Source organism: Marmota marmota, unplaced genomic scaffold (assembly GCF_001458135.2).
Source record: "Marmota marmota marmota unplaced genomic scaffold, marMar, whole genome shotgun sequence".
Taxonomy (NCBI): domain Eukaryota; kingdom Metazoa; phylum Chordata; class Mammalia; order Rodentia; family Sciuridae; genus Marmota; species Marmota marmota.
Genome location: NW_025999999.1, coordinates 9,433,803 through 9,449,625, shown reverse-complemented (window position 1 = coordinate 9,449,625; position 15,823 = coordinate 9,433,803). Strand labels below are relative to the sequence as shown.

At 42.8% G+C, this 15,823-nt stretch overlaps 1 protein-coding gene across 1 annotated transcript in view; it reads right to left on the bottom strand.

Annotated features, from left to right (window-relative positions):
- Positions 1-15,823, bottom strand: part of Cfap58 (cilia and flagella associated protein 58) — a 94,540-nt gene that overhangs the window by 42,932 nt on the left and 35,785 nt on the right. Inside the window, exons 10-15 of the mRNA XM_015494863.2 lie at positions 15,183-15,344; positions 14,416-14,562; positions 8,418-8,558; positions 7,242-7,465; positions 4,370-4,481; positions 2,204-2,308 (exon numbers count right to left, since the gene is read on the bottom strand). Of these exons, the coding sequence (XP_015350349.1) occupies positions 2,204-2,308; positions 4,370-4,481; positions 7,242-7,465; positions 8,418-8,558; positions 14,416-14,562; positions 15,183-15,344 (891 nt within the window). The remainder of the gene's footprint in view (positions 1-2,203; positions 2,309-4,369; positions 4,482-7,241; positions 7,466-8,417; positions 8,559-14,415; positions 14,563-15,182; positions 15,345-15,823) is intronic.

The window sequence follows — 15,823 nt, the reverse complement described above, 5'->3', positions numbered from 1 at the left end:
ACAAAAAAGTCAGGCTAAATAATACAAAATAAGAAGATAGAAAAACATCTAAGGTTCTCAATAAACATCAGTGAACTAAACACACCAATAAAAAGATAAAAATAGCCTAGCTGGATTTCTTTTTATTACAAGAGATTTACCTAAAATATAAGGACACTAAAATTATAAAAGTATAGAAAAAACATTTTTTAAATCCAACTGGTGGAGCTATACAAACACCAGATTCATTTTTAAGTTAATTTCTATTGGGAACGCTCTTTTTTAGTTTTTTATAATGCTGGTGCATTATAATTATATGTAGTAGTAGGATTTGTTGTTACATGTTTGTACGTGCAACAACATAACAATATAATTTAGTCAGTTTGAGTCCCCAGTACCTCCCCTGTTCCTCTCCCTGATCCCTTTCCTCTTCTCTACTGATCTCCTTTCTCTTTTCATGAGATTCCACCTCCTCCCACCCCACCCCACCTCTGCATCTTTTTTTCTTTCTCTCTCTCTCTTTCTCTCTCAAGCTCCAAATTTGAAAAAACATATGACCATTGACTTTCTGAGTTTGGCTTATTTCACTTAACATAAGGCTCTCAAATTCCATCCAAAGGGCGGGGCAGTGGGGGGGAGGGGCACTGGTCTTGTAAAATACTAAAGGCACAATTCCAGAAAGAAATAAAATCTGTAAACCTTTACTCACTATTATGATCCTAATATAAAATGTACTTGAAGTTTAAAAATGACAGAAGTTCAAAGAGAAATAGACAAATCCTCAAACTTTTTTTCAGTCATTCGGCAGACCAAAAATTGGGAAAAGTATGGATTTGGACAATACAATTAACAAGGTTGTTCTAATAAATAAATATAGAATCCTGACCCCTGAATATTTAGGAACTTTTTCAAACTCAAGGAACAGTTATAAAAACCAACCACTTAGCTCACACAACGCAAGTCTCAAAAATTTCAAAGAGCCGGGTAGTGGCACACGTCTGTAATCCTAGCAGAGGCTGAGGCAGGAAAATCTCGAATTCAAAGCCAGACTAAGAAAAGTGAGGTACTAAGCAACTCAGTGAGACCCTGTCTCTAAAAAAAATACAAAATAGGGCTGGGGATGTGGCTCAGTGGTCGAGTGCTCTTGAGCTCAATCCCTGGTACCCCCTAAAAAATTAACTAATTAATTAAAATTAAAACCAACTTTACTGTATACCCAATATTAGGGGAAAATCTCTCTTTTAAGATCAAAGGTAAAATAGCAGGGGGCAGATGCTGCTTAAAAATGTCTATAAGTCCCTACTTCTACTAGGTAGATTATGGGCTTGGGAATGAGAAATAATATGAATAATTCTCCTATTTATTAGACACCATGGGCTAAGGAGAATGGTAAGATCTTTCAACATCCCTCTCCAAAGGTTCTACTATTGTCCCATAACACAGATTGAGAACCTCCAGTGCAAAGAAGTTAAATTCAAATAGCTACAAATCGGTAGAGGCAGGATTCCCACCCAGGCCATCTGGCACGACACTGTCATTCTTATCCAGGACAACCTCCTGGGCCCTGACTTCTCGGTCCATCCCTCGGAGATCACAGTACCCAAGCCCTGGACTGGGAAGAGCAGAGGAGACAGGCAGGCCAGCCCCCACCCAGCACAGCCTCTGGCAGGAGGTAAGCCAGGAGAAGAATGAAGAGGGCGGGGCTGAGAGCGAGGAGGGGTAGAAGTCACAGCAGATGTCTCTACAAAGACACAGGCCAATCAGTTCAGGGAAAACTTCCTGCATCGGATCTCCAAAGGCAGCTTTCCATTTCCTGCACACAGACCTTCACCAGGACGGCTCATTGGTGCGGCACATGAAGGCTTGTTTTCAAAATCAAAATCACAGCATTTCATATTATAGGAAGATAGGAAGAAAAGTATTCAAAAGGATCTGTCAAATAGAGCTGCAGGGAAGCGAGGAAAAAGAAATGCTCACATTACCCGATTGCAGTGAGTCTAGCCTTGAACTTAATTTTCCAGAATTCTTGAAATATCAGTGATCGCAGCAGAAAAGAACAATTAATCAGGCCGCGTTTGTTCTCTAAGTGTGAGTCGCTGTTGCCACCTACAGGTAAACACGGGGCGTGCAGCGCTGGGGAACCGCTCAACCTCAGGACAGAGCCCTGGAGAAGGCGGCTCTGGGGAAGTGGTTTGTTTGCCGGATGCAGAAAACGCAATGCTACCTGAAGGAGCAGCTCTTTCTCAACCACCTCTTCGGTCTTGCTGATGAGGCGCTTCTGCAGGGTGTGAATTTTCTGTATCATCTCAAAGGTACTGGGGTCGCTGGCCTGTCCGAGGGGAAGAGCAAAAACCGGCTCAGAGGTCATCAGTTTCAAAACACCAAGGTCCCTACGTAAAATAATTATTGTTTTATTGAGATCTCCTGCAAAGCCACAGCATCAATGTAAAGAGAATTAAAACAAAACAAAGCATGACAGGTGGGATAGTCGTAATTACCTGCCCACTACCCCACCGTGGTTTTCCAATGTCTTATCTAGGGATCTAGTTCGCCAAGATATGGGAAATGGGTGTGTTGACTCCACCAGTAGGAATAATGAGAATAATGACAGGGACTGTATATGAGACCTGACTCTCTGTCACCATCGGTACACTGGGCTGCATTTCCTACAACTCATTTTAGCCACATAAGACAGTATTTGTCTTCCTTTCTTACAGATAACACAACTGGGGCTCAGAGAAGTTAGGTCATTTGCCCAGATTGGTGAAGGTCAGAGCTGAATTCAAGGCCCACACACACCAGGCTCCAAATGCTGCTGCTGTAGCTCAATCCCAAGGTCAGAGGCTGTCCCTCCCAGCTCCAGTTTCCATAGGAATGAGCTTTGTTCCCTCAGTTTTAGGATCCACTCCCCTTTGGTCACCGTCACCAAGAAGATTCAATACAGTTCCCCATGGGGATAGCTACAGGGTGGGGACCTCTGCTAATAACTGGCTGCAGAATACAGCCATGGTATTTCACTCCTGGATGGAGTTATCAACCTATAAGGCTCTGATGTCTCTTCAATTGCTATCTGAGCACAATTTGAACAAGACCTATGGTTATAAATTGATCCATTGTCCTCCAGTCCGCCAGCCAAACCTTCCCTCTCAACTGTTCTGACGTTTTGAATTAATCTAGCGAGCTAAATATTTTTAACTGTCTCCCAGAGTCTTCATTTTCTAATTTTTTAAAATAGAAATTGACGCCAAGTTGGAAACTTGAAAGATCTGCTTGAAAACACACGGAATAAACGAATGTGATGGCAAATGGATTTAAACACTTCAGCTCCACTTCCACGGACAGATCCACACGGTGGCTGAGCTAGTAAACAAGACACCACACTTGGCATGTGAAGAGGAATAAATGAGGGTCAAAAAAAAAGGGAAATTAAAGAGATGTTGTTGACTCTGACTTTGAGAAGCACTGAGCAGTGCCAATTGATACCCATATATTGGGACTAGGTCTGGCACACATCTCTTGGCAGGACTGGATGTTATTAAAATTCAGGCCTCTTGTTTACATAACAATTTATAATGCATTAGCCTTAACACTTTCTTCATTAAAAGGAAAAAATAAAAATGAAAAACAAAAACCTGGTTAGCTGATTTTCCAGCCTGCCCTGATCTTTCTTGTATCATAGACTTATCTCTCTCAACACCCTAATTGTTCATTTACTGGAATCCTCTTCTGGCACCCACATTGCTTGGTACAACCAGGAGAGGGCCCTCTTTTTCTTGAATAAGAAGAGTTTATCTTTAACTGCTATTTGCAGTGCTGGTGGTGATATCCACCGGGAACTCATAAAATATCAAACGAAACTGATTGCCCATCTTCTACCTCTAAGACTTTGGCTATGTCCCCAGATCCTAAAGGGTTTGGCTAGAGCTTTGCAAAGAGGGCTCTTTCACGAAATCATTTTTCATGGAAGAAAGAAAAAAAAATAGAATGCAAAGACCAATTGAAAGATGATTAAGATGCTGGTGGCCCACGTAGCTAAAGGCCATTAGCAATCCAAGATGGACAGGCAGTTGAGGGAAAACTGGTGGACCACAAACTCCCTAAACGAGAAAAAGAAATGGCAATTGGTGAAGCCAGTACACAGCTTCCACTGGGTCTTTTTTCAGGCAGAAAGGATTTCGTTCCAGACTTTTAAAACAAAACTCAAATGAATTCAAATGGAGCATCTGGTTCTGGAATAACCCAATTTGTATTGCAGCCAGTCTTACATGCTAGGTGACAATTTGCAGAGCATTAAATTAAAGGGCACTTCTTAATTGTGCTTTAGGTTAGAAGCCTCCAGCAGGGTAGGAGAGAAGATGGGGGAGGGGAAGAACATTCCAGCGGCTGTTACCTCGAGCTTCCTCCATCTGTGCACATTCATGGGGTTCTCCAGTTCCTCCTCCAGGGCTCTGCAGCGGGTTCTCTCCTTCAAGAATTCTCTTTGCATGTGAAAAAACTCCTGCCTGAATAACACAGACTTTCTTTTGCAAAGAAATTCTCTGCCCATTTGATCCCCCCACACACACACACAAGCTAATGCCTAGTCTTTTTTATTTTTTATTTTGAGGTGGGGTCTTAAGTTATCCAGACTAACTACAAATTTGCAATCTTTCTGCCTCTCAGAGTCTCTGGGATTACAGGCATGTGCTACTGTACCCAGCTGAACATCATCTCTTTAAATGGCTACATACATAACTACATCTTGGGTAGAAAGTTGGAATTCAGGGGACTTTTGTGAACACTGAGACCAGCCTCTCAAATCTGGTTAAGGCGTAAATGATATCAGTTCTTGCCTTCGCTTTAAACAACAACAAAAATGTGACAGGCTTTAGAATATTGATTCTGAATATTCACGGAATTTAGAAGTGTGTGAAATGAAGGAGGTGCAGAGGTGAATTACAAGAGCTTCAATATACTTTTCAATGTTTCTAAGTGTTTGTACAGTACAATGAATGAGCACACAGCCCCTAACAGAGCTATTGAGACTCAGGGGACCACCTGGCAGCAGTCAGGCCTCCACCTCCACCCTCACTGCATGCCACACATTGGGATCATGGGAGGGGCGGGGGGGGCAGCTCTGAGAACATCCCTTTGCCTGAACCCAATTCCAGAGGGACTCCGCTTGGTCCGGTTTGATGCAGGGCTTGGACTTCATGGGGTTTATAGTTCTACTGGTAATGTTCCTGTGCAGCCAGGACCAGGAGACACTGAATCAGGATTTGGGAGGATCTTCTACCTGGAATTCCCCAACCATAGCACACAGGTGACTGAAAAAGTCCCAGGCACCAGCTCTGCCTCAGACATACTTGCAAAATCTTCAGGAATCTCTAGTTAATAGGACTGTGCTGCAGCCGTCCTCGGGATCCTGTGAGATACCTGTCACCCTATCAACCAGAAGTTTGGTTGGGAGGTGGAGAAGCAGCAAGCACTTGCATTGACAGGAGCAATGAGGACATTAATATCTGTCCTTGTCTGCTCTGGGTGTGCAGATCACTAATACTAAGCCATTTCTTACTTAATTGCTTCATTTAAACCAATAATACAACTTCCCCTCATTAGCAAGACAAACCATTCGAATTAACTGCATGAGGTTCACATGAGATAGGGAGCCCAGAACAAGGTGCTTAGAATTAAAAGCATATTTGTAACACTTTGATTCTCTAGGGTGTCTTTGGAAGAAGAGGGCAAAATGTTGGCTACCATGTTTGATGGCTTGCTTTCTATTAGACTTTGTGCCAGGCACATTACATTTGTTTTCATATTTTATTGTAACTACAAGTCAAAAGCTCAGAGAAGTTTAGTGATTTGCCCAAGATCACACAAGGCTGAGATTAGAATTCATGACTGCTTGCTCCCAATCTGTATCAAGTTGTCTTCTCATTGAAAAGAAAAATAAAACCCATTGTCCACAAACTAGCACTAGTGAATAGAAATGGGTAAAAGTTGGCCCTCTATGGGTGTCATAAAAATAACTGGTGGCTGATAGTACTGGAGATCTTTCAATAGCTACTTAGAATGAAGCCATTTGTCTCTACAATGTCAATGGTAGTAAAGGTATGAGTGATTTCTAAGCTCTTCTTTAGATTTCTTTTCTGCATTTCCCATGTTTTCTACAATGAATTTACACTACTTTCATTACCCGAAATACAAGCAATTCTTAAAAAGATTAAAAAAAAAAAAAAAAGTATTGATCCATCCCTGATGGTGGCTGTCTTAGTATTCCTGAATATATTCCCTGTGTCTAAATATCAAAACTATCTTCTAATTCAATTAAATTAAGAAGCAGATCCAAACTGTGTCCTTATCAGGAGTGGTCAAGGAGACTTCCTCTACAAGCCCCTGAAGAATACGGACAGCTACTGGGAAAAGATCAGATGCTCTTATTTGGTTTCCTGCAGCTCCCCATATAAAACAAAGCACTGTTTTCCCCAAGGAAAAGTAGATCTCAGGCACCCCAGATTAAAAAAAAAGACGAAGATACACACTAAGCTAAAGTAAAGCTGCAAAAGATAAATCAAGAGTGAGAGAGAAAATCTGACTACCTTCTAAGAAAACAGATTTGCAAATAGTGATAGAATTAAAATTTCCACCTACCTCTTTTCATCCCATATGTAGTTCCAAGAACAAAGTGTAAAGTTACCCGGATGAAATTTAAATATTGCTGCTCCACCCCCTACACACTGCCTTATTAAAGAAATTCACCTTTTTTCATTGGGGAAAGAAATTTTCCTGAATCATGACTAGTTGGTGTTTGTGGTATGACTTGAAATGTCCTTTTTAAAAATCCAGAATCATTCTTTTAAATATTTTTTTTTCTTTTTTTGGTACCAGGGATTGAACCCAGCAGCACTTTAACACTGAGCCACATCCCCAGACCTTTTTTCATTTTTTATTTTGAGACACAGTCTCGCTGAATTGCTTAAGGCCTCTCTAAGTCGCTGAAGCTGGCTTTGAACTCGTGACCCTCCTACCTCAGCCTCCGAAGCCACTGGGATGACAGGCATGTGCCACCTTTTTGCACTTGCCCAAAATTCCTTGAAAGGAAACAAGTTCGTTTTCGTTTTGCCTGGTGGGCAATGTAGGGTGGATGGGGAAGTTCTTAATCTTTCTTGGCTGATCATTTCATCATGCAGAATCCATTTATCCAATTAATTTGATGAAGACTTTCAATGACCAACAATCGTGAGAAGCTCCCCGCAGAGCGCCATGCCCTTACCAGTTACCTGAGTTCCTCCACGTTAGCCACACTCCTGGCGAGAATCCCCTTCTCCCTGCGAAGCTTCTTGATCTCAAGTTTGAGGATCCGCATGTCCTCCACCCTCTGGTTGTACTGGCTTTCCCCCTTATTCATCACCGACTGCTGGATCTTGATCTTCTCGTAGAGCAACGCTAACTCGTCATTGCGCCGAACAAGCTGAGACCCCAGGATGTCTCTCTCACTGATGACCTAGAAACAAGGGCCCCCAGGAATGGAAAAGTCGCGCTTTTCATTGTGGCTGCAGCCTTCATTCAGCCCACGAATATCTAGCAAATGCCCATGTGGGCGCCACGTGCACCGGCCACTGGAATCGCCTGCTAGACCCTCAACACTGGGCTCCTTCCACTAGAGTCTGGGGTCCCTTTGCACAGAAACCACTGTGCAATAAATAATTTGTAATAATGTTAATAGCCCAGCGATCCAAAAATTCTTGGCCCGTGGGTGGATCATTTTATTTGATGGTATATTTTTTCCAACCCATTTGTCATTTTTTGTTTTGTATTGTTTTGGTTTTTGTTTGTTTGTTTGTTTTGGTATTAGGGATTGAACCCAGGAGCACTTTACTACTGAACTATATACCCAACCCTTTTTATTTTAATTTTGAGACAGTCTGCTAGATTGCCCAGGCTGGCCTCAAAGTTGCAATCCTCCAGCCTCCAACTCCCAAGCCGCTTCAACCCGTTTGCTTTTTGATGTTTAAATTTCAACAGTCTGGTCAAGTACCACCACTTCTTAGCGTTCTTGTAGGGACTAACTTTCTCTGCTAGGTCCTTGAAATCATTTAAGTTTCTAAGCCCCACACTATGCATTTGAGTTTCTAGCTCCCAAATATGTAATTATTAATTGCAATTACATATGAGCTATTATGTTGCCCTAGAACGTAAGCTCATTGAGAACCGGGAACTCGTGCTTCTCTTGACCAAAGTGTCCCCTGTGCCTGGAGGAGGAACTGATGCCTAAGAAGTGCTTGTAAATACAAGCCCATCAAATGAGTGACTATTTCATCCCCAATCAACAAGAGATGGGCCTCTGCTGCTGACCTCCCAATAAGGCTGGCATTGCTGAAAGAGGACAGAGGAGTCATAAAAATTGGAATTGATCACTCGTGACTGCGGTTGAGAGTCTGATGAGGAGACTCTACCTGGTCTAACTCCTTCTTCTGCCTCAATCGTTCCCTGTCCGCCTCGGCAATGATTCGCAGGAGTTTTCTCTCCTCGGCCTCTTGCTTTTCAATGAAGTGTTTCATCTCCAGGGCTTGTTGTCTCAGCTTCTGCAGCTCCGCCTGACAAAGAGTAAATGATTTGAACAAATTTCCTTCAACAGCAGCACAAACCAGGACGACAGGGCCCAGGTTTAGATGCCCAGTTAGGCTTATGCTTTCTTTGATGTTTCATTGAACATGATTTGATCACTCTCACAAGCCCAACAGAGACCTACAACACACACACACACACACACACACACACACACACACATACACATACACACACACACATGCATGCAGGGCCACTGACAAGGAAATAGCAATGCCCATTACGGTGACCGTGTTTTTCTGTGAGTTGTGCCCTTGAGGGATTCCTATCACTTGTCTGTATACATGTAGCTTCATTGGTATTCCACAGCATGGCTTCTCTCACCAAGAGAATTCACTAAGAATGGAGCAGAGGAAGACGCAGGGGTGAGGACAGGCTTCCATTCCAGGCATGGTCCTAACGCCACCAGTACATTCACTGCAAAGAAAGAGCCCATTGCAAGCAGAAATCAAATTAGCCAAAAATAATTTGAACTACTACTATGTGTCTATCTAATGGAAGCAGCCTGATGAGAAAGAAGGGCCAGACTCAGCTGTGAGCTCTCTGATAATGTGTCCCTGATGACCCAGCTAAAAAAAAGATGTAAGCCACCAGGCACAGTGGCGCATGCCTACAATCCTAGTGGCTCAGGAGGCTGAGGCAGGAGGATCCAGAGTTCAAAGCTAGCCTCCACAACAGCGAGGCACTAAGCAACTCAGTGAGACCCTGTCTCTAAATAAAATACAAAATAGGGCTGGGCATGTGGCTCAGTGGCGAGCGCCCCTGAATTCAATCCCTGGTACCAAAAAAAAAAAAAGATGTAAGTCTTAGTCCTAAGATATTTCCAACCCAGATGATACACAAATATTATGCAAATATTAATTAGCCCAGGCAACAATTTTTCAGTAGCTTTATTTTTTATCATGAAGTAAATTTATGTCACAGGAGATCAAAGGAAAAGTCATCAGTGAACCAGGGTCATCAGGGACACATTATCAGAGAGCTCACAGCTGAGTGTGGCCCTTGAGGTTATATGGAAAGCACAGGAATGATGCGGAAGAGGTGCTATAAACTGAGAGAAATTCTTCTCATTGAAGGACAACCCACTTCTATTCCACAAGTAGGTTTGTGACTACATACCCTCGGCACAATGCTGCATGTTTTACCAACTCTTTTCTCCATTTTACTAACGCAATCACAGAGACAAAAAAGCAAATAAGTACAGCCAGTAAGTAGCAGAGCTGAGAGTCCAGCCAGGCGCTTTGGATGCCAAAGCCTGTGTTCCCTCTATTGTCACCACCCCATCGATCCCAGTGAAATCAGAAGTAAGAAGAAGGATCCCGCACCCACTGGAGACGATGAACAGAGCCACTGGGGTGAACACACCATCAACCTGTGTGAGGAGGACATGAGAAAACACAGGAAGGAGTTTCCACTTCTGCCTGGAGTAGAGAAGAAAGAACCAGTCAGGTCCCTGGCTGTCGAGAAGGAGGCAGACCAGGAAGCCACATCCCCTGTGGCTGGAGTAGAGAGCTAGGTAGGAACCAGCAGGAGGTGAGGCTGGTAAGCAGCTGGGCTGGACTGGGAAGGGCTTTGCACACCATGCACAGGATGGAGCACACACTGAGGAACCAAAATGTGTCTTTGAGAGGTTTCGTGCCCAGCTGAGAAGGACAAGTGACCCAATCGAATGAGGAGGAGAGCTTTGCTTCCCCCCAACCCATGCCTGAGCTCACAGGAGACGTGATAAGATGACATTAAGGCTTCAATGTGTCAATTGCTTGCAGGTTGCCAGATGACAGTGAAAGACTTGTAAGTTTTCCTTTCAAGTAAATATTGGGACTCACACACACACACATAAACACACACCCAGAAAGGTCACCAAGACAATAGACAACTCCATTCTTACACGTGCCTGTGAACCAACCCAACTCAGGTCAAGGTCTGCCTCTCACTCATGAACACCAAGAGTCATGAATGCCACACCTCAGCAGCAGTCATGAATGCCACCCCAAACCACAGAAGATACCAAGATCCCAGCAAGAGATGTGCAAATTAAATGCAACCAGCTACTGTAATATAAAACCAGGGGTTTCTTTTATGACATTTTGTTTGTTCATTCATGAAATATGTTTTTTTCCAGGGATAAGCAAAAGGAAATGCTTATTGAGAAAAGATCTGGTCTAGTATTTACCACTTACAGGTTTTGCCTGATAGGAAAGTCAGGGAAGAACCAGCCTTTCTGTTTCTATAATCATTTAAGGTGACAGCAGAGACAGCAATAAAATACCTGTTTGGCTCCTGCTTCCTTTAATAAAACTTTTATTTTCCCATACCTGCAACACTCACTTCTCTGTTCCTAAGTGCTGAGAGCTGATCAGAATCCATCAGCAGAACAAAATGAAACCCCTGTTATATTAAAATGCAATCAACAGTGTGTAAAAGTATCTGTCTGGAATGTAAAACCATTCGTGCGTTTGGCATTGCTGGGTGCTTTTTTCATAATATATCAAAATTCCGAGTGGTCTCCTTATGTCATAAATTTATGGGCTGTAAACAAGATGTGGCATTAGACGCTGGCAGCAAATGTGAACATCAACAAAATACCTTGGGTCTAATACATTTAGCAGTTATAAATCTGAGCTGTCTCACCCAGGAAAGATGGGAACAACTGCTGTGCACCCAAAAGCACATCAAGCAGCATCTTGGAAGGGACCTGAGGTTTCTGCACCCATCAAAGTGTTACTGGTGGCAGGCAGTTGTAATGAGATGGCAGGACACACCATTCAGTCACTGCCCCTGTCATGGTATGATTTTGTGGAAGGTGTTTACAAACTACATACCATCTCATTTGGCTTGGAGCATAAAACATATCTCAAGAGCTACCCTTGCAAGAACCTTGTCCATTCCTGCATGGACGACCTGAAGTCTTCTGGCCACAGAGGAAGTAGGCTGTCTCTCTTTCTCTCCCCACCTCATCCCTGCCACCCTTTCTCAGATAACAGCTCCCCCTTTCTGTCATACTACAGAATCCATTAAGTAAAAGGATGTGGTGCCCTGGAGCGAGGTCCTAATGTAGTACTGAGCTCTGGACCCAAGAGAATTTGTCATTGGATTATTCACCAAGAATCAAAGTGCTGTCAGATAGATGAGGGATGATTGGGAAGTGACGAGACAGAATCATGGACCTGTTAGGACTAGAAGACAGACACTGCAAACAAGATGGCCCCTTTGGTGCTGATGAAAACAGGACTGGCACAGACTGGGTAAGGGGACACGGATGCAGCAACATCTACAGAGAACATTGACATTGTCATAACCATGATATGCTGACAACGTCCAGAATCCCAAGAAGTCCAAAGAACCCGGTAGCAACTGGAGAAGGAATTTGGGAAGGAACAAAATTTTTCACTTGAGGAGGATACAAGAGGGTGACAGTGACATATGATGACAATTGTTTGTTTACAGGCTTGGAGAAGAAGATTGGGTTGTCCTATCGAGAGGTATATCATCCTAGCAAGCAGGCTAGGCTTGTCCCTCCATCGGGGATTATGTACACACACCGCTTTGTAGACCTCACAAAAGTAAGATGAATGTGTCATGGGGCAAAGTTACTAGAATCAGTCCTCCCTCCCCCACCCCGTGTTGGTTTGCAAACTTTAGATGCATGAAATCCAGAGACCTGTGTAGAATGTGATTCAAATTCTTAAGCTGAAAAAGTCAAGAGGCTGAAACTCAACACTGGAGCTGTCATATTTTTCTAAAGAATGTCAAACAGGCTTAATGATAGGCTGAAATTATCCAGTCGGAGCACCACTGCAAGTCATCCTTGGATAACCTCAAATAATAAATCAGGTGGGTATTCTTCCTCTGTTCCCCACTCTTGCCTTAATGTGAAATGCTGGAAGAAAAAGCATCCAGCTCCACAAAGCCTCCAACCAGTGACCCAAAGCCATCCCAACCAGGGATTCCCCATCTGGAGCTCACCCTCCAGAGCAGAAACCTTTTAATCACCCTTCATTCCACCAGCTACCAACTCTGCTGGTCCAGGGCCACAAAACAGGACCCTAATGCCCTTTATTTTATTTTATTTTATTTTATTTTATTTTGATGCTTTTTTGGCGCTATACGTAGATGCCTGTTGGTGGAGGACATAATTGAAGTAAATACTAACTCACATCAAAGTATTGGTCTTTTGTACAGAAATCACTTATTCGAGAGCAGAATTTTACAGCAGGCAATTAATTCCACCCTGGACTCAGCTATAGGTAATAGTTAATCTCTTGGATAAAGCATCACTTGGGAAACAGAGAATCAATGTCATCCTCCAAGAGAAAGAAATGATTCACCCAATGGATTACCCGGAAGCCTTGATAACGTGGGCCATGAGGCCCCTGGTGAAGCAAGGTTTATAATGAGATCCTTCTGATTCATTCAGCAACAAATAAACCCCATCCCACTGCAGGTTCCAGGGTGGATGAACTGCTCCCATGAAACTGTGTTTGAACAGGGGATAAGGGCAAAGATTTAGGATATTTTCAAGTTTTAAAAAATGCATGTATATTTCTTTATATGTAAATAAAATTTAATGCAGAATTATTCTTTTTCTATCATAAGTTGCAGTTGGAGAAATAAAAGTCTCAGGTAAATATATCAATGACCGTATCTTTTTTTTTTTAACCTTATCTCAGTGGTTCTATTTCCATGAAAACCTACCATTAGGTTGCCAAAACCTACCCATTATTAGATTGAGAGTGTATATTTCTATCTATGGCATCTTAGAATCAAGGAAATGTGATATTAAATCTGTCCAATGCTAGACATACTTTTTTAAGATAGGGACTACATTTGAAAGCTAATATAGCAAAAACTGAGGTGTTCAGTCTCTAATTTGTTATAAACGGTTCCTGTGAGCAGTTCTGAAGCATGCACATTTTCAAAGGAAAAAATACCACCATTGTCTCCTTTTTTAATTCCTTTAGTCACATGAAGTAAAAGGGAAATCCATTGGATCCAAGGGGGAAAGGAAATGATGTCAGGGTTAGTGATGTGTGCAGTGAAACATGTTTGGTTAGAGAATTTGAAATGGTTTAATTATTTGGTATATTTTCTCAGAGTCCTTATGTTAGTAGAAACAGAATATTCTACACTGGTAGATTTGAAGGATATGCCCTCGTAAGATCTATGGAGACAGGTGGTCCCTAGAAGAACAGCTGCAAAATTCTTAGACCCACAGAGGAAAGTGAACATGAACCTGGCTGGGAGCAAACCAGGTGAAGACAAAGCTCTCACACCTGGTAGTTAATGATTCTTCAGGCAGAAAATTCACACATACACAAAGGAACTTGACTAGGAACAGAGAGACAAACTGTCATCATATAGAAAGACACAACCAGAGAAATGAAAGTTGTGCTCCCTTTGTGTCCAATGAATCAAAATGCATTCTGCTGTCATGTATAACTACCAAGAATAAATTAAAAAAAAATTTTTTTTAAAGGCCCAGAGGAGCTGGGAAGGGCTGGGTGAGCGCACAGAGCTGGACCAGGGCTGCAGATGGAAAATCCTGTGAGATCTGAGAGCTCAAGGACTTATTAGGCATCTGGGTATCTTCTCTTTCCATTGATGCAGGACGGCCAGCATAAACACGCTGTTCTGCCTATGTGCCACTCCCTCCCTTGTTCCACTGCAAGCCCTGATGCCTCTTGAGGATGGGTTGGGAAAACCGGCAGTGAAGACCATCAGCAGCCTGGGTTGTCATCCCCGCCCCTGGGTGCCTTCAGTGAGTGGAGACTGTCCCTAGTGGGTCAGTGGACCACTGGTCCACCGTGTCTCTTATAAGGTCTGTACCTTTAGTGTCTCCTTCTCCTTTTCTATTCTCTGCTGTTCCAGATTCAGCTTCACAAGCACAGACTCTTTGGCAGAGATTTCTTCTTTCAGCTGATCTACCTGATGGGTCATAATCTTTAACTTTCTCTTCATTTCTGTTATTTCATCCTAACAAAAAGAAAGAAGAAAGTGAATCAAATAAGCATCACCATCTCTATGGAAGTTCGAGACAAAGTTCTCTTGACCAATTACGATGGGCAATTCTTTTGTGTCTTCAATGCCCGTCAACCTCAAAGTACTTCATAGCAATGACTCAAAACAGTCTCATGAGACATATACAAAGTATACATAATGAGTATCACACACACACACACACACATACACACACACACACACAACCCTTTATTCCTCTCCTTATTAAAGGAACTGGAAGCACAACAAACATCATAGCTAAAATATTTCAAAGCAAAGCTCTGCAATTAAATGACAAGAGTGTACTGCCGCTTCTGATTCTCGGTTGCCATTAGCAGTTTTAAAAATAACAAAGAGGAGAAAGGTAATCCTACAGAATAATTAAAAGAAGGACCATGATCTCCACATCCTATGAAGTTGTGTCATTTCCATTTCAAACCACCTGACAGTTCTGTATGAATCAGTCTTCTTTCCCAGGTGAATTGCACAGGACTGCTTCTTAATCTCATCTTAACTCCTGCCACGAGGGCACCAGAACCTCTTTTAACCCAGGGTGAGCAAGAGTCAAAATGCAAACATATAAATATGTTCTTTACCTGCGCTTCAACCAGGTTTTTGCTGTACAGGTTCCTGTCTGACCTCACAGCTTCATACAGGTTCTGTTGCTGTTTTAACTTAGTCTCCGATTCAGCTATTTTTTTCCTATAGTCAAAAATCTGCATTTCACGGATTTTTATGTCTTCCATGTTCATGAGGACCTGGAGGAAACAGAAGTATAGGAATATGCTTGAACAGCCCATCTGTGCTTACGGTCATGGGACAAATAGAGTTTTGTTTTGTTTTTTTTTGTTTAATCTAAAGGTGGCTGGTAGATGCTGAGAGCCACCGCCGAGTCTGTATGGCCCCTGGCATTTTGCCAACAGTATTGATTGACAGGCGAGGCATTACTATCCGCCTCTGCCGCAGTCTGGCTGGGCACAAATCACGAGCCACTGAAGCAGGAACAAACTTTATTTTTAAACTGCAGGAAAACACTTCACACAGCTCCCGGGGAATCCTCCCTAACGCCACGAGGCTTGTCCAGGAAACCCCCAGCCGGAAATATCTCCCCCCGAAATCCCTCCTCCTGCACTTCCCCAACCAATGGGAACTCTCGGGGAATCCCCGGAAATCCCCACGAGAACTCCAAAATAGTGCGAGAACTCAAAAGTTGCGGCAGAGGCGGATAGTAATGCCT